At 41.3% G+C, this 22,543-nt stretch overlaps 1 protein-coding gene across 3 annotated transcripts in view; it reads left to right on the top strand.

Moving 5' to 3' along the window:
- The window catches only part of KIAA1328 (KIAA1328 ortholog), a 181,499-nt gene that overhangs the window by 107,302 nt on the left and 51,654 nt on the right, over positions 1-22,543 (top strand). For all 3 annotated transcript variants that reach the window (XR_012578021.1, XM_074532486.1, XM_074532485.1), the window contains exons 7-8: positions 11,829-12,514; positions 15,328-15,423. Coding sequence is in view for 2 of the 3 variants with exons in the window: in XM_074532486.1 (XP_074388587.1) it covers positions 11,829-12,514; positions 15,328-15,423 (782 nt within the window). In the remaining variant the exon portion in view is untranslated. The remainder of the gene's footprint in view (positions 1-11,828; positions 12,515-15,327; positions 15,424-22,543) is intronic.

The raw sequence follows: 22,543 nt of genomic DNA, 5'->3' as shown, positions 1-22,543 counted from the left end.
AGGCAGGGTTTAGGCTTGTACTGAGCATCCCCAGTCTCAGAAGTTTCCTCCCATATGAGTTGGACTTCTCAGGGTGGATCAGCAATGAATAGGGGGTGATGCTCCCAGGCTCATGAGATTTGGAGCCAGGACATGGCATGCTTGCCATGCATTTCCTCACACTGAGGCACGATAAAATATCTAATGGTGCTGTTCATCTCATCATCTTTGTTGTTGATGTATTGTTCTTCTTGTAGTCATCATGGAAAATGATAGTTTTAAGATATCTTTTATTGTGTCTGTGCTTTGGAAGCTGTTACATTCACTATTTTTTTTATGATGTGGTGCAACCATAAACCTCTCTGAAATGTGATGTCTTGAAGCAAGTACCCAAATCCTGATGGGTTTCTACATCTCAAGTGTGTCCAGTGCTATTGGGACAGAAGAATGGTGGAAGTCTTTTTGCCACCCAAATGTTGAGGAATGAGATGCACCCCAACTGTGCACTGTCAACTGATAGCTGTTAAATTAACATTTCCATTTTCCTCTGTGCAGCCTTATCTTTATAGGCAGGTGCATCTGTGTTGGGAGAGGGGCTATTTTTGGCTCTACTGTAGGAGAGCCTGAAGGTAATGAGTTGTGCATAGTAAATCTTGCTTACTCCATAATTTCCACTACATTTCAAATTAAGGGCCTAAATTAGGGTTAGTGTCAGACTTGCTCTTTTGCTATGTCCTAATTTTGTTTTGAAAGCACATAGCTAAGGACTTTAATATGTTTTAGATTCAGGGCTTGTAAGTTATACAAAAATCCCTAAGGGAGGCAAAATAACTTATTAAAACCTTGCAAATGTTCTTGACTGCTGCATTCTATTATTTTCTATTCCAGTGGTAGCATACAGACTCTGCTGCTGATGGGTGGAGGAACGCAAACCTCCAGGGCCCATTAGACTTAACTTGTTTACTGCATTGATATCTATATGTTAAATGACAAGAGAGTTCAGGTTATTGAATAATTTAAAATTCAGCTCTAATTGGTGTCATATGACCTGGAAAAGGCCATGGATGACGCCAGGAGCATGCTGTGAAATTCTTATAAATAATTCATAAATTAGATCATTCATTTGCCTGGATGTCTTGTTAAATGCAGAAGTTTGTAAGTAATAACTGATGATATAACACCTGTAAGTATTTAGTTCATATGCTGGAAGGTAATCTACCTTGATGATCTTCTAGCACAACCTGCCAGAGTACAAGAGTTAATTGCACTAGGGAGAATGCACTACATTTATTTGGGATGGGCTTTGGCAAGGCGTACGGTGCAGATGTTGCATTACACATTCTCTATCAGCTAGACAACTATTCTGTATATGCCCATGTTAAAAATGCAGCTCATCACTCTTTTGCCCTTATTTCACATGAACTCCAAATGCACTGGGAAATGGTAGTGACCTGCTCTGCTCACAAATAGTATAGTTTTTGAAATATTTATCTAGGTCTTGAACTACTGATTCTTCAGTAAAATAAAGGGCAGAAGTAAAAAATTGAAGTCAGAAGATTGGGATTTTTTTTTATTATTATTTTTATAATGTTGGCAGCACATTGAATCTTAATAGTTGGACCCGGTACTGTCAAGATTAGTGTAGTGGCATGTTTCTATAGTGCAAACAGGAATGATACATTTTTGTTTGGAAAAGCAAACATGTTTGCTTAAATTTAGTGGCCAGATATTGGACTGCCACATGTGGGTACTGTGTGGGCTCAATGGACATTTTGCTCACAATGACTTCCAAGACTTGGCACGCAGGCACCTCTCTTTAGTTTTCTTGGAGCACTGTATTATTAACTGCCTTATCAGGCAGCGTAAAACCAGTCTGCTGATCTGAAATGGGAGCCTTTGTTAGCAATTATCAACAGTGTTTGGGTAGCTGGAGAAGAAGGGTGGCATGTTTATGAATGCAAAATATACACTTAAAGCTGAGCGCCAGCAAATGCTCACATGCTACTTTGAATGCAGGTTTTTTTTTTTTGTGCACCTGGCATGCCAGCTCAAACCCTCTTAACAAAGAGGAGAAAAAATACTGAAGGCAGCACAAATATAGGAGGTGTTCCTCGGCTGTCAGCTAGCAGCTATAGATTCACTTTTTTGTGATGTGATACTACGTTTTTTTTTTTAGCTACGCCTTTTCAGTATGTTGAGTTCAGTAGATTTCTACAGGAAAAATACAGGTTGGTGACTGTCATTCACGGTATTTTTCATTTGAGACCACTTGTTTTATTCAGTGGAATATGGCAATCATAGCTATACATAATTTCTACAGAAAATAGTGCTTTGTTTCTTGCTTGAAAAATGGTTGACTTACTTTAGGAGTTATCTACTGTATTTATCTTAGGTAGTGACAGAGACAATTGCTGTACTATTACATGGCACTTTGTAATAACTGATATTGGGTTATTTATGGTAAAGATTTTAACAAAGGATTATATGAGTGAGAGAAAAAAATTTATAGACTTCAGTAGATCCTACTAATATACTTTAAAATCTTTATGGTTTTTCATTCTCCCTGTTAAATTCTTACAGAATCTTGGAAAGAATAGCTCCTTAATCACTGATAGTGTACTTCAAACAGTCCTATAATTTGATGTAATTGTTCTTAAAAACAGGATTTCTGTTGCCCCAATATCCTATCTGAGTTTATTTATAATAAGCTCATTTTGCCTCATTTTGCTGACAAAAGCAAGTGCTTATATTGTTGGTAGACCTGAACCCCAAAGCCAAGCTTTATTCAGATGAGACCCATATATCAGGCATTCAGAGTGGTGACTGAGTTCCAGGTTTAGGTTGTATACCTTAGTGAGGGTGTCATCTGGGTCACTGATGGAATCACAGAATTGTTTAGGTTGGAAACCACCTCAGAGTCCAACCATTAACCCAGCACTGCCAAGTCCACCACTAAAACTTGTCATCAAACATCACATTTGCATGTCTCCTAAATACCTCCAGGGTTGGTGACTCCACCACTGCCCTGGGCAGCCTGTGCTGGGACTTGACAGTGCTTCCAATGAACAAATTTTCCTAATAAATTTTGCTGATCATGTCCAAAGAACAACTACACTGGTGAAGAGTATGTGCCGTTAGGTATGTGCCTGTGGTGCTCTTGAAGGTGTTTCTTTGTGTCTTTTTAAATATCTTTACATCTCTGAATTTCTCCTCTGGTTGCTTCTTCTGTTCATTCTTCTGGGTTTCCTTCAGCATCCCCACTTAGATCAGTGTCCAGGTTTAGAGCAAGTTTGGGGAAGAATCCCCCCAAAGGAGCTCCGGTGGGAAAAGCAGATCCAATCGGCCCCTCCCCCCTCAACTGGTCCGGGAGGAAAGAAAAATACCTCCTTGGAGAAAGGTGGAAAAAACCCCCTGTTTATTAAACAATACGACCAAAACAGTATCAAAACAATGAGACCCCTTGCCACTCTAAAAGAGATGACAAACTGAGAAAACCCCGGGTTCAAGCAGCAGCTCACTCAGTCTCTGATCAGTCTCTCAGTGCTGGAATTGTCGCAGGCCAGGGTCGGCCCGGTGGGCCACAGCTGCAGCTGCCGGTGCTCTCCTGGGTGTTCAGTCCAGAGCAGTTCCAAGAGGTCCAAAGAAAAGGGAAAAAAACAGTCCAGGGAACTTCTTTGCCTCAGCTAGCTAACACTAACTAAAAAGCAAAAGAAGAGCTCTCTGTCCCGCTGTCTGTCCGCAGACAACACAGTCAGGAGCAGGAATGTGGAGGAGTGAGTGCAGTGTCTGAAAAAAAAAAAAAACTGCGCGCTTCTTCTCTCTCCCCCTTCACTCTCTGTAACACTCTTAAAGGTACAAAACTTATTATTATTCAACATAAACAGAATGAGACGATTGGGGATAAAAGCATCATATAGTCAACCCAGGACATTCCACCCCTTATCCCCATATCGTCTGCTTACTACTAAAACTAATATAAATTCTAACTCTACAAGTACATACATGATACATCCATTATACAACTATACACAGACAATGGTAATAACATTCAGGAAACAGTGATATTTATACAGGTTTTATCCAACAATCAGGTCTCCCTGAGGTACACATCGTGTTCTTCCATCTTTTTGCATTATCCACCACGTGCAACCTGGTCCCTGAGCAAAGACAACCCCACGAATGGGTTTGTCTGTACTCGAGGCAGAATTGATCCACACAGTCTTCCCTAACAAACCTCTGACATGTACCACTGGGACTTTGTCTCCATCTACTCTCTGCAAAGGCTCAGATTGGGCAGGGCCGACTCGGTTAGTAGAGCCTCGGGTGTTAACTAACCAGGTGGCTTTTGCCAGATGCTGATCCCAGTTCTTGAAAGATCCCCCACCTAATGCTTTCAATGTGGTTTTTAACAGTCCATTGTACCTCTCCACTTTGCCTGCAGCTGGTGCATGGTAGGGGATATGGTACACCCACTCAATGCCATGCTCCCTAGCCCAGGTGTTGACAAGGCTGTTCTTGAAATGAGTCCCATTGTCTGACTCAATCCTCTCAGGGGTGCCATGTCTCCACAGAACTTGCTTTTCCAGGCCCAGGATGGTGTTCCGGGCTGTAGCATGAGGCACAGGGTAGGTTTCCAGCCATCCAGTGGTGGCCTCCACCATGGTCAGCACGTAGCGCTTGCCCTGGCGTGTCTGGGGCAGTGTGATGTAGTCAATCTGCCAGGCCTCCCCATACTTGTACTTGGACCACCGCCCACCGTACCAGAGGGGCTTCAGTCGCTTGGCCTGCTTGATGGCAGCACACGTCTCACAGTCATGGATAACCTGAGAGATACTGTCCATGGTTAGATCCACCCCTCGGTCTCGTGCCCACTTATAGGTGGCATCTCTGCCCTGGTGGCCTGAGGCATCATGGGCCCACCGAGCTAAGAATAACTCTCCTTTATGTTCCCAATCTAGGTCTATTTTGGACACCCCTATCTTTGCGGCTTGGTCTACCTGATCATTGTTTTGGTGCTCCTCATTAGCTCTACTCTTGGGTACATGGGCATCTACATGGCGGACCTTCACAGGTAGCCTCCCTACCCTGGTAGCAATGTCTTTCCACTCTTCAGCAGCCCAAATTGGCTTTCCTCTACGTTGCCAGTTAGCCTTTTTCCACCTCTCCAGCCATCCCCACAGAGCATTGGCTACCATCCATGAATCAGTATAAAGGTAGAGCTTTGGCCACTTCTCTCTCTCAGCAATGTCCAGAGCCAGTTGAACAGCTTTGAGTTCAGCAAGTTGGCTTGATCCACCTTCTCCTTCAGTGGCCTCTGCCACCTGCCGTGTGGGGCTCCATACAGCTGCTTTCCACTTCCGGTTCATTCCCACAATGCGGCACGACCCATCAGTAAAGAGAGCGTATTGTGTATCTTCTGCTGGCAGTTGGTTGTATGGTGGAGCTTCTTCAGCTCGTGTCTCTTCTTGTTCCCCTTCATCAGAGAGACCAACGTTTTCACCTTCGGGCCAATTTGTAATGACCTCCAAAATCCCAGGGCGATTCAGTTTACCTATATGGGCGCGCTGAGTGATGAGAGCAATCCACTTGCTCCATGTAGCACTGGTGGCATGGTGAGTGGAAGGAACCTTGCCTTTGAACATCCACCCCAGCACGGGTAGTCGGGGTGCCAGGAGGAGTTGTGCTTCAGTGCCTATTACCTCCGAAGCAGCCTGGACTCCTTCATAGGCAGCCAGGATTTCTTTCTCTGTTGGAGTATAGTTGGCTTCAGACCCTCTGTAGCTTCGACTCCAAAATCCCAGTGGTCGACCCCGAGTCTCCTCAGGCACCTTCTGCCAAAGGCTCCAGGACAAGCCATGGTTCCCGGCTGCAGAGTAGAGCACATTCTTCACCTCTGGTCCTGTCCTGACTGGGCCAAGGGCTACTGCATGAGCAATCTCCTGCTTGATCTGTGCAAAGGCTTGTTGCTGCTCTGGGCCCCAGTGGAAAGTGTTCTTCTTACGGGTGACCAGGTAGAGAGGGCTCACGATCTGACTGTATTCGGGAATATGCATCCTCCAAAAACCTATGGCGCCTAGGAAAGCTTGTGTCTCTTTCTTATTGGTGGGTGGAGACATTGCTGTGATCTTGGTGATGACATCGGTGGGAATCTGACGCCGTCCGTCTTGCCACTTCACTCCCAGAAACTGGATCTCTTGAGCAGGTCCCTTGACTTTGTTCTTCTTGATGGCGAAGCCAGCTTTTAGGAGAATCTGGATAATTTTCTCCCCTTTCTCGAACACCTCTGCTGCTGTCTTCCCCCACACAATGATGTCATCAATATATTGCAGATGTTCTGGAGCCTCACCCTTTTCCAGTGCAGCCTGGATCAGTCCATGGCAGATGGTGGGGCTGTGCTTCCACCCCTGGGGCAATCGGTTCCAGGTGTACTGCACGCCTCTCCAGGTGAAAGCAAACTGAGGCCTGCATTCTGCTGCCAGAGGAATGGAGAAAAATGCATTGGCAATGTCTATAGTGGCGTACCACCTTGCTGCCTTGGACTCCAGCTCGTACTGGAGTTCCAGCATGTCCGGCACAGCAGCGCTCAGGGGTGGGGTCACTTCATTCAATGCACGATAGTCCACAGTCAATCTCCATTCTCCTTCAGATTTTCGCACAGGCCAGATGGGGCTGTTGAAGGGTGAGTGGGTCTTGCTGACCACCCCTTGGCTCTCCAGCTCTCGGATCATCTTATGGATGAGGATCACAGCATCTCGATTCGTTCGGTACTGTCGGCGGTGCACTGTTGAGGTGGCAATTGGCACTTGTTGCTCTTCCACCTTCAGGAGACCTACTGCAGATGGGCTGTCTGACAGTCCAGGCAAGCTGTTCAACTGCTTGACACCCTCTGTCTCTACAGCAGCTATTCCAAATGCCCATCTGAGTCCCTTTGGGTCTTTGAAATACCCACTTCGAAGGTAGTCTATGCCCAAAATACATGGGGCCTCTGGGCCAGTCACAATAGAGTGTTTCTTCCACTCATTTCCAGTCAGGCTCACCTCAGCTTCTACCAAAGTAAAATCCTGTGATCCCCCTGTCACACCAGCAATAGAAACAGACTCTGTCCCCACATGTCTTGATGGGATTAATGTGCATTGTGCACCAGTGTCAACCAAAGCTTTGTATTCTTGTGGTTCATATGTGCCAGGCCAACGAATCCACACAGTCCAAAAAACACGGTTTTCCCCAGCCTCTACCTGGCTAGAGGCAGGGCCCCTCTAAGCCTGGTTATCCTTCTTTCCCTGGGCATATGTCTTGGAGGTTCCTTCAAGGGGATCAAAAATATTGTCATTATCATCATATGTGACAGTTCGGTTACTGGCCACTGGAGCTGCTTCCCTTTTGGAACTTCCTCTCTGAATCTTCAGTTGTCTCACCCGTTGTGCCAGAGCAGAGGTAGGTTGTCTATGCCATCTCCTCATGTCTTCTCCACAATCACGCAAATAGAACCACAGCTCAGCTCGTGGGATGGCGCCCCACGTTGGGCGCCAATTCATGTATTTGTCCAGGTTTAGAGCAAGTTTGGGGAAGAATCCCCCCAAAGGAGCTCCGGTGGGAAAAGCAGATCCAATCGGCCCCTCCCCCCTCAACTGGTCCGGGAGGAAAGAAAAATACCTCCTTGGAGAAAGGTGGAAAAAACCCCCTGTTTATTAAACAATACGACCAAAACAGTATCAAAACAATGAGACCCCTTGCCACTCTAAAAGAGATGACAAACTGAGAAAACCCCGGGTTCAAGCAGCAGCTCACTCAGTCTCTGATCAGTCTCTCAGTGCTGGAATTGTCGCAGGCCAGGGCCGGCCCGGTGGGCCACAGCTGCAGCTGCCGGTGCTCTCCTGGGTGTTCAGTCCAGAGCAGTTCCAAGAGGTCCAAAGAAAAGGGAAAAAAACAGTCCAGGGAACTTCTTTGCCTCAGCTAGCTAACACTAACTAAAAAGCAAAAGAAGAGCTCTCTGTCCCGCTGTCTGTCCGCAGACAACACAGTCAGGAGCAGGAATGTGGAGGAGTGAGTGCAGTGTCTGAAAAAAAAAAAAAACTGCGCGCTTCTTCTCTCTCCCCCTTCACTCTCTGTAACACTCTTAAAGGTACAAAACTTATTATTATTCAACATAAACAGAATGAGACGATTGGGGATAAAAGCATCATATAGTCAACCCAGGACAATCAGCAAAACAGACTAGTTCTGAATCAACATGCTCCTTCCACTCTTTCTACTCCACCAAAAGAAACTCTTGAGCTGAAAATCCAGATTAGAGAAATGTCCTCAAGATACAACTGAGAATTATTTTACTTCATTGTCTCTTTTGGCAGTATTCAGACATATTTCAGCTAAAAACTACACCCCCGGGTGCTATGAACTAAACTCCTAACGCTGTTAGCATCTCCAGCAATTTTGCTCTAACAGCATTGTACTTTACATTGTATTTACAAAAACTGGGATGCCAGCTTTTGTCCCTCAGAATGCAGGACTTCTCAAGGTAATGATTTTGGGCTATTTCTTAAATATGTTTGTACATGTGATGAAATCTGTCAGGACCTTGCCTGTGCTGCTATTGTAAAGATATGCTTCATTACTAGTTCATTCCTTGCAGTACAAAGCCCTTTGTGCTGGAGCCAGTCTGTAACTGTGCTTCCTCTGCCAGTGCTGTGAATTAGAACTGCAAAGCATACAAGTTGCATTTAAGAACAATTTGCAGAGATCATAATGCTGCGTGCATAAAACTGGTGTACTGTTTGTCTGTTCGTAGGAAGTTTTAAGGACTAGGTGTTTGTTTAAGCTCTGCGCTGAATCCCTGAGCAAAAATTACTGGGGTTTCAGTGAGGACTTTGCAGACTTCCACACGTGTCTCTGTCTTTAAATCCTTCTAAAGATTATTAAAACCATTTTTAGTATCTCCTTGTTTCACAAGAGTTTCACATCTGATCAAGTCTTATTAACTCCTTACTTTACAAGGAGCAGCCTGAGTTTGTTTAAGCCTCAGTTAGAGGGACTTGGATCTTTAAATGCGGCGCAGCAAGCCTGGAAGAGCTCCATCGAGGAGCGAGCACAGCTGTTCCCATGGCCCGTCATGACTTGCAGGCCTCCCGTAGGCAATATCTTTCTTAAACTCATCTTGTAAAATTTCCTGATTCCTTATGCTTGTGTGTCTTTAGACTCACAGAAGTAGGTGGGTCTTCACAATGTTTCTTTCGTCTACATTTCCCCTTTATCTGGCCTGCATTTTGCAGATCTGTCGTGTCATGCACCAGTCTTCATCCCTCAAAAGTGTAAATGTAAATCCATTTTCCTTGCAATGTCTACCATCCAGCTGTATTTTCAATTATGGCTTTAGCAGAAAACCAACAAATTACTAAAAAAAAAGTTGTTGAGTAGTTTCTGGCTCCCAATAGTTAATTTTTCTTTGGAGTTAGACCCTGAAAAGTTCTGAGTAGCCATCAAAGGCATGTTGGAGCTCAGCCTTCTGCCTAACATGACCTCCTCCTTCTAAAGAAGTAAGAAAATCCCACTCACATTCAATGACATTAATGAGAATTTTCCCCCCTGCAAACATATTGTATCTGTGAAATAACATTAAAGTTTCTCTGCCTTGTTATGAAGTCTTTAAATGTCAATGCCATTTCTGAGACCATCAGGGCAGACTTAATGGCAGCCAAGGTCAACAAATGCTAACTGGTACCTCTCTTTTAGGGCCTTCAGGGACTCGTAATAGAGTCTCAGCCATGAAGTTAATTTGCAATGTGGACCTTTATTCTTAAACCTGATTATTATTTTGTAAAACCTTCATTCATGTGCTTAGATTTCTTAACATTCTCTTGTCTCTTCAGTCAGCAAACTGCTAAAATAAAGGTGGTGTTCTCAGACGTTTTTATCGTTTAAGTTTCCTTTTTTTGAGTGTTCTTTTAAACTACTGTTTATGGGCTGCAGAAAGACAGGTGTTTGCTTTCTATGATCACCCTATACTGCCAGCCCTGATAGGATGCTCTAAGAATATCTTCAGATCTGAGATCTTGTGCTGTCCATGTGACTGGAGAACCCTCCACCTTGAAAGCCTCTTCCTGTAGGTGCCCTAAATTCTCTATAACCAGAAACAGGTGATGAGGGAAATGAGAGACTGCATCGTCCTTTTCTGTATTGTCTAATTCAGATTAAAAGGGCTCTGTAGCCTTTATTTGTCTGGAAAATATTGCCAACAAGGATGGCATGCTGCAAATAATAAATAACAAAACTCCGTCTTTTTGGCAGCATGTTGCATTTCTGCTCAGTTGCCCTGCCAGCCCCTCTGACTTTAAAATATTTTAGTGTCCTGCACTTTTCACCCAGTCCAAGCACCAGACTTTCCTCAGACATTTAGCACTGACATTAATGCAAATGCCTCCAACTCACTGAGCCCTTTGGGGCAAAACATGACATCCTTGGCTTTCAATCACATGGGAGAGAGGATATATTTGTATGCACAAAGCTGGAAATAATAAAATATCAGTATTCAGGTGCTAATCCACATTAATTTATATTCTGTGAAGTCTACAAGAAACTTGTAATTGGTTGTCTTGAAGGGCAGCAGAGTATATTTGGTATTTTGTTTATTTATTAAAGAAAGAATCTAAATTATACATATAAATGCTGCATAGATTTGTATTATATCTCTCTTCTAATCATTGCTGGATGCTTTCTTGCATTCCTAAATTCAAGTGGTTTGGGTCTGGCTGACTTGTCTTGCACTCTGTGTGCACAATACCTCTCTATTGTAAGCATTCCCAGAGGGCAAAAAATACCTTTTTTTCATAAATGGATTCCAAATTTTCTTGCTGAACCACTTACACTGCAGTGGTTTTGCTATCTTTAACAAATCTGGCTTCTGTAATTAAAAAGTCCCATATCTTTGTGGAAGGTCCCAAAGGCTGGAGGAGCTTAAATTCAGTTTGTTATTGAAATTAATGCGCAATTCTAGCAAAAGAAATGTGTGTGCCTGATACACTGCTGTTGTGACGTTCATAAAAGATAAAATGCTTAACTGCCTATATGAGCCTTAGTGCAAAGATACTCCAGGATGTAACTAGAATTGTGATGTCTATTACATAATATCCATGACTATAACAAAACCACTAGAATTTGCTTGTACTGGGTTGACAAATGTGAATTACAGTTGCTTGTTTTCTTCAGAGTTTTATCAGACTATAATCACTTGCCCAGCTTAATTGAAAAATCACTTACGTTTATAGCTGTATTTAAACATGTTTTGTATTTAAATGACAGCTTTTGATGTACAACCATTTTTTACAGAAAGTAGTTGGTTTTTATCTGTGTTTCTGTAAAGATATTTCAAAAACTCTCATCAAATTTCCAGCGGTAAGTAATATACCATTCAGTGCAAGGTGAAATGTTTTACATCAAATCTCCTGCTGTGTAATAGCCAATCAAAGAGTATTTATAGTGGCTGAATGGATTTTTTGGCTCGGTATTCAAAATTAAACATTTTCAAACCTTAACATTTAATGTTTTTTGCCACTCTTCAAGTTGATTTTATGTAACCCTAGATGCTCACAACTACTTGATACTCTGAAGTGACTCATTTTATGCTGAGGATCCTGTAGACAGTAGTTTTACATTTATTACAGTTGTGTAGATGGAATGAAATGTAGATTTGATAGCACATTTGTGTCTGTGTTCTGGTAAACATTTTGTGGGGTTTGGCTGCATGTCCATCAACATGGACCAGCAGCTCTGCTTTGAGGAGAACACATTCACTGAGGGAAATTGATGAACAAAGATGAATTTTAGTGATTGACAGGAAATTGTTTCTCCTGTTGCAGGTATCCAGTGGGAAGAGCTTGTGCCAGCAGCACTCTTTGGGGCTGGACAGCTCCTACTTGGGTGTTGGGGGGCCTTGGACTCTTCATAAGAACAGCAGAGCACCGAAGGCTGCAAGCCCAGCCCGTGTTGTGTTGTCTCAGCCTTGCAGGAATAACCACGATTACAGGACTGAGATGCATTACAACCATCAGGAATGTCTGAAGGAGTATCCGATGGAGAATGACTTGCACAGAAAGTGCAACAATGTGATTTCCCCAGCCAAGCAGAGGAGCCCTCACCACGTAAAGCAAGCTCAGGAGATGGACCAGAGGGCAAGTGAAATTCAGAGTGCATGCCCTCAGCAAGTGAGCCATGGCTGTGCCTGGAGGCATGTGGGGAGCTCAGGGAGCGTGGAAGAGAGCTGCTGTGTCAGCCAGGTACTTAGGAAACACTCGGGGACAGTTCACAAGAGCCATGATCATTCCAGGCACTGTAGAGGTTCTAGGCTGAATCACAGCACAGACTCAGGCCCTAAGGAAACAGAGCTGGCTAAAAGATTGTACGAAGAAAGAAGGCAGAAGCTGCTTCTTCAAAAACTGGAGCTGGAAATTGAAAAGGAACGACTCCAACATTTATTGACTAAGCAAGAAGCGAAACTGCTCCTAAAACAACAGCAACTACACCAATCCCGTATGGATTATAACAGGTGATTTTGAGACTTACAAAAAAAAATTCTAAAATTTCTAATAAGCACATGGACAATAGTTGATTTAAGCGGGAGAAGAGAACAAGGCAACAATAAATAGAATGGAACAAGACAGGCAAGGCTTATGGCACAATTTCTAAGAGTGATTCAGAGGAGAGGAGACTTTAGTTTGTTAGTGTATACTGTTGGGAAGCAGCATGACAGCTGTGGAAAGCAGCAGAGGAAAACAGTATGTGGTAGAAAGAAAGGCAGAAGAAAAACGCTGCTAAAAGACTAGGTTGGAAAAGAGAAGCAGTAGAAGAAAATGAGAGGTTGATCTTAGTGCAAGCACTTGAAAAGAATACAGACATTTGGCAAGAGAGCAGTGTGAGCGTGGATGACATAAATGTGGCATTTTCCCTTCCTTGGAAAGGTCAGTTTTGAAGGGTTGCACTCTCCTAGGTTGTGACTGGAAGGAGTGTGTTTTACAGAAAAGATGAAGATCATTGCATATTTACACACACACATATATATATGTGTATATATATATTTTTTATATATGGAATATATAAAAATATATGGAGTTTTCCCCCATATATTTATGGAAGAGGAAGGAAACACAGGGTAGTGAGGACATTTTCTTTTCAGCAATGTTGGTGAAAGGGGAGAATGCCAAGACTGAGGCACATTATTTGCTTAAAACTTGAAGGGAGATGGAACAGCCACAGAAATGTGAGATGAAGGCCTGTGAGTTTGTTGCAGAAGGTAACACTTTTCTGATAATTTAAATAGTCTTTGAGAAAGAGGGAACAACAGTTTTTTTGGTATGATGTTATTAGAGTGAGAAGAACAGTGAATGGAAGCAGGTTAAATTAGCCCTTGCAGCTCAGCTGAATACTAGCATTTCAGCATTAGAAAGGGGAAAAATCTGCAGTCTTTTGGAAAAGGCAGTAGGAGTGCTTCACAGGGATGGGTATTTCTATACTGTTTTAGTATGGCAGCTGCTAGCAGCACCCCATGAGGGTCTGCATTAGATGACCCACTTCCTACATCCGTGTGCTGTAACCACCATGGAGGAATACATCACTTGCCCTTCTTCATTTCAGCCCCCTGGTTACTTTTCAGACTGTAAAATAGAGTACTGTAATCTAGGTCGTCTTTTGTTTGTCTTCTTGGATTGTTGTTTGCATTGAAAATAATGTGTTTATATGGCTTTAAAAGTACCTGTCTTGGAGGAAATCAGAAATGTGTGTGTTGAAAATGACTGAAGTCGCTAACAAAGGATTATGACTTCAGGTGAGAATTAAGTAGGAACAGATGGATTCTTAATCATCAAATACCTTAATTCTATGCATGCATCCCTCTAATGAAAAACAAGTAGATATGAAGGACATACAAACTGAATTTTTTGGTGCATTTTTTTTCCGAATGGAAAGTTTTCAGGTTTGGAGGTGTAAGTTCAGAAAAAAATGCACCCTAAATATTGGTAATGATGTGGTTGTTAGTACCATTATATCTATTGTAGCTACATTTTTGTTTCTGGATAAAGTCCTTTTTGATTTACAGAGCTTTAGGCTATCTAAAAAGAATTCTATGAAAAGAACCATATATGAACAATCTGAGGACTTTGCACTTTTGTGATCTCTTTTCACAGGTGAAAAGTCAGATTTGCCATATTCTCTCTAAGAAAACAACTGGAATATAATGTGTTTTTTCGTAAAAATATTTCAGTATCTTTAGAATTAAATGCTTGATATTTGGAGGTAAATCTCTTAGGCATCACATTTCTGTTTCAGTTCCAAATATATAATTAATTTTGCACTTGGTAACAGACTAATTGTATATACCCCTAACAATAAAAATTTGTTTACCTAAGCTCAAATAACCTTTACTTCATTGTCAGGAGGTTCTAACTGAGTCAGAACATCATAACAGCATAAAAACAATACAAGAAAATATTTTTTCCAGATAATATTTATTTTTGTCTGTCCTTCTGCCTGGGTGGAGTGCTGGTTGAGGTCCATTCTCATTGAATGACAAATAAGAGGTTTGACCACTTGCAGTAATTGGCAAGAAACTTTTCTAATCTTTTAGTTAAAGCGTGAGTTGCTATTTTTTTCTGCCACACTGCATCATAACTGCTTTTAATTTTCCACATTTCTCTACTTAGCCTCACATGGCAGTAGTAGTTTCAGTTTGCAGTTACTCTCCATGTGAAATAGTTGCTCAGCTATCAAAAATGGTGTGTATGTGCAATTCAGTGGCTTCTCCTGGTTCAAGCCTCACTGGAGCAGCCCAGTAAAAGCAAAGCTTGGAAATAGGAATTTTAGTAAAAAAAAAAGAGAAATACCTCTATCTTGACTTTCTGTCTTTGTTGGAGAGAAAGGAGAAGGTGGAGTGATCTGTTAAGAATGGAGCATCATTTGTGAGCCCACAGTTTGAGGACACATGAGCATCTTATACAAATTCTGTTCTACGCCATTTACACATGATGCCTTTGAGCTCTGGTGCTGTGACCTGCAAATGATACTTTTCTGTTTCTGTAATGAAAAGACTGCAGATTTTTCCCTATTGTTTTCCCTTTCCAATGCTGAAAAGCTAATACTCAACTGGGTTACACTGCCTAAGGTTGCCCCTGTGGTAACCCTTAGAAGCAAAGGCACTGGGCCTGAGCCAGACTTCCAGTACAAAAGTATATTTGAAAGTATGAAGGTAATTGCTAAAGCATTTAATGTGTAAAAGTGTCCCATTTGTAGACACATAGGTCACCTTTTAGTGGCAACTTCCTGGTGTGATTTGACCAGCTGCAGAAGCAACTAACTTATCTTTTCCAGGGTTAAAGGCCATGTACCTGGCTCAGAAGATGTGCCCATTGCTGAAGCACCCAGAGATCTTGCTCTGATGATGAATGGCAGCAGCATGGGGCTAAGGTAATTTCTCTCTTCACTTCTAAGTGCTTCACAGGGTCAGTATATCTTCTTGACAGTGTGCTGTTGCCTGCCAAGTGTATTTGTTCATGTGTTTGTTTCAGATTAAGAGCTTTTTTCTGCAGGAAGGGTAAAATTCATTGGCTACTGTGTTTTATGAGTCAATTCAATAGTTATGCTGACCTGTTATTACTCAAAGTTTAGGTGACTTCCTGAAGAGGATTCAGGTTTTGTGTGCCACCTCTTAGCCCAGTGCAAAATGGAGTTTTCACAAAACCTTAGTTTTAGTTCTTTGTTCTAGGTGCTGCTTGTTACTTTTTAAATTAATATCTGAATATCTCCTTAGTCTTTATTTGGACTTGATGTAAATAATACATTATCCTTTAAGTCTCAGATAGATCTTCCATGGTTGGTGACAGTTACTTGTTTTTTTAAATACCTCTCATTACACCTCTACTTCTGTGTGATCAGAGCGAACTACCACTGAAATAACTGGAAGCAGAGTTAAGCCAATATTTAGCTCTTTATCTCCATCCTGCTTGCTATTTAAAACTTCAATCAGTACACTATTGTACTTTCCTTCTGTCCTACCCTGTTGCATTCAAGTTAACGCTGGAAAAAGATTCAGGCTTATTAGGAAAGCAACAAATAAAAACTGGCAAGGTTTTCTCCTTTTCTCAGAAAGTAACAGCTTCTTGTTCTGTGCTGTAACTATAGGTGTTCTTTTGACCAAAGAATGGTGGACAAGATGAGCAGCTGTGCTTTGAATGACTTCTTCTTTAGCAACGAGATAATACCTCAAAGTAATAAATTTCTCTGTTCTGAGAATAGTGGAAGAACTGATAATTCATTTGTAAACTAAGAGTCCAATACCTTATTTTTTTCTTATTTTTTTACTTTGTTATACTAATTTTATTTTTCTTTCTGAGATCCCTTTCGATTGAAAAAGGATAAGCCTTTTTTTTTTCCCCAGAACAGCAGGAGTTGTTAGTTTTCTTGGAATTCTTCACTGCTTAACCAGGTGTTTGGCTGCTGTGAGTTACTGGCATATCTTTGTTGTGCTCAGATGCTTTTTTCTTTCATTTTCACACAAACTGAAGTGATCAAAGTATTATCACTGTAGCAAAAAAGATGGAGAGTCATGACATGTTTAAGATGCAGCAGCATTAAGCCCCTTGGAGGAAAAATGTAACCTAGAACATCTGCAGAGCTTCTTGGCAACCAAAAACCTGCAAACATCTACATATTCTAGCAGGGAAAATGAAGAAAACCTGTGCTGTTAACAAAATGAGAGTCCCAGATTTCAAAAGGTTCCCCACCCTACCTTCATTCCCCTGGTTTAATTTACTGTAATTTTTCAAAGTTATTGTGTGTTTGAGCAGTCTCAAGGTACCATGCCAGCTGGTTACAAAGTTTGGCAGCAAAACACTTGGAAGTTTTTCTTCTTATATGCCATCTTCAGTTTTGCAAAGGTTACCAGATGAATGGTCCCTAAATAATTTACTCTAATGTAAGGCTTAAAGAGGCCGTAGAAGACAAGTCCATTTATCTTTTTTATGCATTTGAATATGTAAGTGATGTTTTCTTCAGTACAGAGAGGGAGAGTGTGTGAGTGTGTGGCCATGTCTTAGAAAAGAGGAAGAGCTGGTAGACATACATTCTTTTTTTAACTGTCTCTTTTGGTGTTTTCTTTTTCTGCCTTTTTATTTTTTAGTTTGTGGGTTTTTTTTTTTTTTTAATGATGTGGAGCTCTTTTTTTTAATTATTATTTCTTTGTTTTTTTGTGGTGGTGGTGTTTAGTTTTTAATTGATGTATCAAACAGTTCTTGTTACAGCAAATTTCAACAGAACACTAATGGAAAATCAGCCCTCTCTGACTTCTAGTGCATACATGAGAGGTTTTCTAGCAAATCTCACAGCACAGAACTTGATTTCAGTCTTCAAATAAGCAAAACTTACTTTAAAAATATCCTGGTATTTTAAAGGAAATAGTGAAATACCTTTAAAATAGGAAACTTGCTGAAGTGAGAGGGAAAATAAATAATATAATCAAGAACTGAAAAAAACATTAGTTTTTTTATATAATTAACAGCTCATTTTGAGTTAATTATCTACAATTACAAAAATCTAATTGCAATTTATCCTTTACTATCTGTAGGAAGAATTGTAGACAAGGGAATGTGCATCACTGCCAGGCGTAAATGCTATAGGATGGGTACAAATAATAGAGGAACCCTTAATGGAAAAAAAAACCAAATAGGAGCATGCAGCTGTGCCAGACTATTGAAAGGTAATTTTAGTCAAAAATGAGGTATGTAGTTTAAAAGGCATCTTGTCATCTCCTGTAGGGATTAATTTTTTCCCTCATTGAAGAAAGCAAAAAAGATTCCACAAGCAAATACCGTGCAGAGTTTGATTTCTGATACGGAGTTTCCTCATAGTCTGTTAGTGAAAATGAAAACTTTGATCTCAGGGGCCACTTCCAACTATAGCCAGATTTTCAAAGGATGCGTGTTTTGTTGTGTACATGGGCTATTTAGGTACTTTTGTTGTCATTGTCAGCAAGCATTGTCCGTGTCAGCTGTTTGGATACCTAATCTGGTAGGAATTTGCTATGTTGAACTTGTCCCTTCCCTGATGTTGAGAAGAAATCTGCCTGTTTGGGACCTGAACTATCTTCAGATTCGGGATCTCCATTTCTCTAAGGTGCAGCAGTCAGAGCAGGTTTTATTGAGGATGGTTTTCAGCAGCTTGGAGTGCTCCTAAGTGAGCCCTCAGACAATTTGCAGCTACGGAGTTGGTAGCTTGCGCAATTAATGGCAAGTTGTCTGTATAATTTCTTTTCAAGTCTGCCCCAATGTGCAAGATGCTTTAAAATATTCAAAATAAAAACATAACCTGATGCATTTGTTTAGCATAAAACAGCCTTTTACAAAGTGCTTTCCATCTCCCAGACACAGATGCTTGGTACATGCTCAAGTACCCACTCCATGCGTATTCAGTAGGATCAATACACCCAGCACCTGCTTTTGTGTGTGCTCCTGACATCTGCATCTGGGAAAGGAATTTTAAAACTCTTCCCTCCTTCATTTAATCTTAACTTTGATCTGAATGGCATGGAAATAAGATGTATTTATTGGCACCAGCTTGAGGAGACACAGTTTTTCACTTTGCAAGCACCCCTCCCCAGAGTGCTGCTGTGTGCCTAAATCTTAACATTCAAGATTCCCTGCTTTTCTGTGTCTTAGGTTTCCTATAAGGCTCTGCTAGTATGGATCTTTATTGCCTCCCCTCTAACAGGCATCTTTGCCTTGGATTTCACACAGTTCTGCCACTGAGCCTCTACACAAACCTGTGCAAAGCGTTCCAAATAGGAATTGTTGGACACAGCAGCTATCAGATGTGTTTACAGTTATCTGCAGGCACTCGTTCAATGTATGCTACCTGGTGAATGGATTTTTTCTTGAGGTATTAAAGATTTGCAGGTGGAATTTGCCACCTTTAATTTCATTGAAGGCTCTTTATGTTTGTGTGCCTCATTCTACATCACCCATGCATATTTTTGCCAGTTTGTATTTTTAGTTACTTGAAAATATCAAGCACAGGATTCAGTGATACTTCCCCCTGTACTTGGATGCTCATTGCTATGGTGATATTTCCAGGAGGGAGTGCTGTCAGGGGTCTTCTAAAAGATTTTTATGTTTATGATGTAAGTATTTTTATTATCTAGTGAGAGAGGGTGACAATTATCTGTTGCTCCTTGTTTAATGCTTTGTTATGAACTCGCTTTTCTGAGGCTTGTTAGACATGCAGGCATCTTTCTGTGGTGATGTGCTTTTGTCCAAATATTCAATGCAATTAAATAGACCTGCAGAGGAATGCAGACTCGCAGCTCCCCCTGCTGTCCCAGGCATATCCAAGTTTGTTCATTCAGTTCCCCCCTCCAAATAATTTAAATATAGAATAAAAATCACATGCAGTTGCATGGCTCTGCTACTGCTGGCCTGACTTTTGCTGGTCCCATTACTCCTGTTTTTGAGGAGAATTGAAAAACAATGGTAGCACCCATTTGGTTTCCTATGAGGAGTTTTCTTTTCGGTTCTTCATCCCAGCATGTCACTTCCCAGGTCTTGGGGTGTGTCCAGGTCCTGAGCCTCTAAAGGAGAAATTCTCACCAAGGCTGCAACTGGCTCCTTGTGCAAGACTCCCAGGTCATCTCTGAGTTGTCCTTGGTCTCTTGAGGTGTATCTGTATAGGACTTGGCCAACTTTTAGAAGTGTACTGAATATAGTTTGTTGGGATTTTTGGTTTTTTTCTGCTTGCTGTTTTGGCAGACTGGCACATTAAATTGGGATGAAATCAACTGTGCTTGCAAATGGCCCATAAAATGTGTGTATCTGGAAGCTGCTTTCCCACCTGTTAGTGCTCCTTTTAACAACCAAGTTACTTTCTTGTTCCAGATAATTTTACATTGAAGTTTGTATCATTTTTAGATAGGATATTTGTGGAGCGAACACTTGTTTGGCCGGTAAAAAAAAACGGTGCTTGCAGATCTGCCAATAGTGCACACGCTGAATTAGGTGCAGATATGAGTTTTTCTTTCTCTCGTGGTGGTGTCTGGCTATATATAGGCACAGCATCCTTCCAACAGATGGCTGCTGGAGTCTGCTGTGACGTATGGGAGAGTACAGTCAGACTTAGACACACATTTCTGCTTCATTAGTGCCACGTGCAGGCTCTGGAGGTAGTAGGTTTTCTTGTCAGGGAGAAGGTTTTTGTTCTGATGTGGTTACTAAAAGCATAAAGGGGAGTGTGTGGCAATTTTTTACATATACCTATGCATGTATTTAAAGTTGAGGGGTTTTTTTTTGTTAGGGTAGGCAGTGATCCTTATCGGACTGGAGAGAGTGGAGTTAATTTCTGCTGACCTGGTTCCTTCACTAATCTAATTTTCAGGTTTACTTTCAACTGCAACAGTGATTTCAAGCTGCCTATCTAACATTTACCTGAATTATGCTGATTCTGTTCTCATGATCACGTCTGCTGCACACAGCAGTATTACATCATTCCCATTGCAGTCCAAAGTAACCTTGAGCAGGAAGCCTACTGAGTGACTGGAGGTGTAAGATGTAAGCAGAAAATGCCATAAGTGGTTTTCATAGGTAGATGAGGTCTTCAAAAAGCACAGGCACTCAGGTATTAGAAACACTGCTAACCTTAGGAGGGCAGTTGGTGAAAACAGGCTTGTTAAAAAAAAAGTATTTTGGTATTTTCACAAAACTTGTGTTTGCTGCCAGTATTCTGCATGGGTTTGCTTTGGTAATATCCTACATCAAAACTGAAAATGCTTGGAGAATTTTTTCTTTCCGTTGAAATATGTGAAATGCATGCATCTCCTGAAGGAGTTTGTTCCTTGCCAACACTTGCAGACAGTGAGAGACATTTTTGCAAGTCATTTGCAGATGCCTCCTTTATGGGAAAATGTAGACACTGTTAGTTTACTGCCTGAATTGAATTTTGAAAACCTGAATTCTATTTTTATAAATTGGAATGGATTACTTTTTCAAACATACTGTTTTGTTACTTTTTGTTTTTATGTGTAATCTTGGATGAAGAGAATATTTTGTTTAATCTAGACATTCATATGTCCCAGAAATTTTTCAGTCGGAAAAGTTAAGAAAAACCTCATAAAACAAAATGTTCTGGAAGGTAGTTTTGAATCAGGAAATTTTAAACCCACCCACACAACTTTCATGCCATTTAAAGCTTATATCAGAACTGATGGGGCAGGACTAAGAACAAAAGCTATTGGTATTACAAAGTTAAGCAAGAAATCCTCTGTACCCTACTGTTCTGCCCATGATCACAGCTATACTAAGCTAAAACCCACTCCCCCACCCCTTCTGTGACCTTGGCTGCACTTCAGCACTCAGAGAATTGAAGCAAAAGGCAAACTTTAGTAAATATTAGGTTCTGCCACTTGCAGATTTTCAGACTACGTATAAAGATAACAACACATGTGCTCTCACTCACTCCCCAGCTCTTGCTCTCTCTGAAGTGGACTTTGTGTATTTGCCACTGAATTATTCTGGCATAAAACTTCCCAGACCGTACTGATGTATTGAGTTGAACTCTGTGGCTTTGCACGGGTGCTGAGGCTTTGCAGACTACCCATTATATTTATAAAAGTGCTAATTTTTGAGAGCCACGCAGAGAAAATTTTAGATTCAGCCTAGCTGATTTGTTCTTCACACTGCTCCTGCAGCGAAGAGGATTGATTTTTGTGTTTCTTTCGATATTTGGCTTCATTTCCTCTGGTACCCAGTGCTTCAGGTCTTAATCCTTTAACCTTGAATTCGAGCATCAATGCTTCAGGAGGGATCAGGCCTTTTGATGGAGAGAGAACGTCTTTTGTTGTACCAAATGGTTGGGAGTGGTATAAGGCAACACAGATCTCCAGGCAGTATGTATTTCACTGTTGTGTTAGAAGACTATAAACAGAGGGTGGGTTTAGTGGGAATTATAAATAATCTGGAGGAAGGTGGAGTATTAGGAGCAATGGAAGAGAGTTAATGACGTTTTCTTTAACATTTGACCACTAACCAGTCTATCGTGACAGATGTGTACTGGGTTGCCAAATGCTGTAGTCTGATTTGGGTAATGGTTCAAAGCTCAGCATGTCATGGAAATGGCACTGTGGTCCCTGATGGAACGTGGGGAAAAAAGCTTTTGAGCTTCTCAAAGGGCAGTATTTGTGGAAGCAGATGCTTGCTTGCCCTACCCAGCATAAAGAACAGTTCTGCGGGCAGCCAGGAGAGTTCGTACTGCTGGATTTTTATAGGATCATTAATTATATGTTATAAGGCAGCTAAGCATGGCATTCCTAACTCGATGAATTCCATTATGAATGGCCTTTTCATATTCCTCATCTCATTATATTAAGTGCATGTGACCTGAAGTTTAGCTAAAGTTATTGTTCGGGTTAACTTTCATTTAGTGGTTGCCCTAGTTTTAGAAACAGTATGATCTTTAGATTTTATGGAAAGTCAGGTTTTTTATGCATGTTTTTGCAGCACTATTTTAGATAATTTCATTTGAAACTAGGCAGAAACCTCTGTGAGGT

This window comes from Zonotrichia albicollis, chromosome Z (genome assembly GCF_047830755.1).
Source record: "Zonotrichia albicollis isolate bZonAlb1 chromosome Z, bZonAlb1.hap1, whole genome shotgun sequence".
Taxonomy (NCBI): domain Eukaryota; kingdom Metazoa; phylum Chordata; class Aves; order Passeriformes; family Passerellidae; genus Zonotrichia; species Zonotrichia albicollis.
The sequence above is the reverse complement of the archived record's forward strand: the minus strand, read 5'-3'. Positions and strand labels throughout refer to the sequence as shown.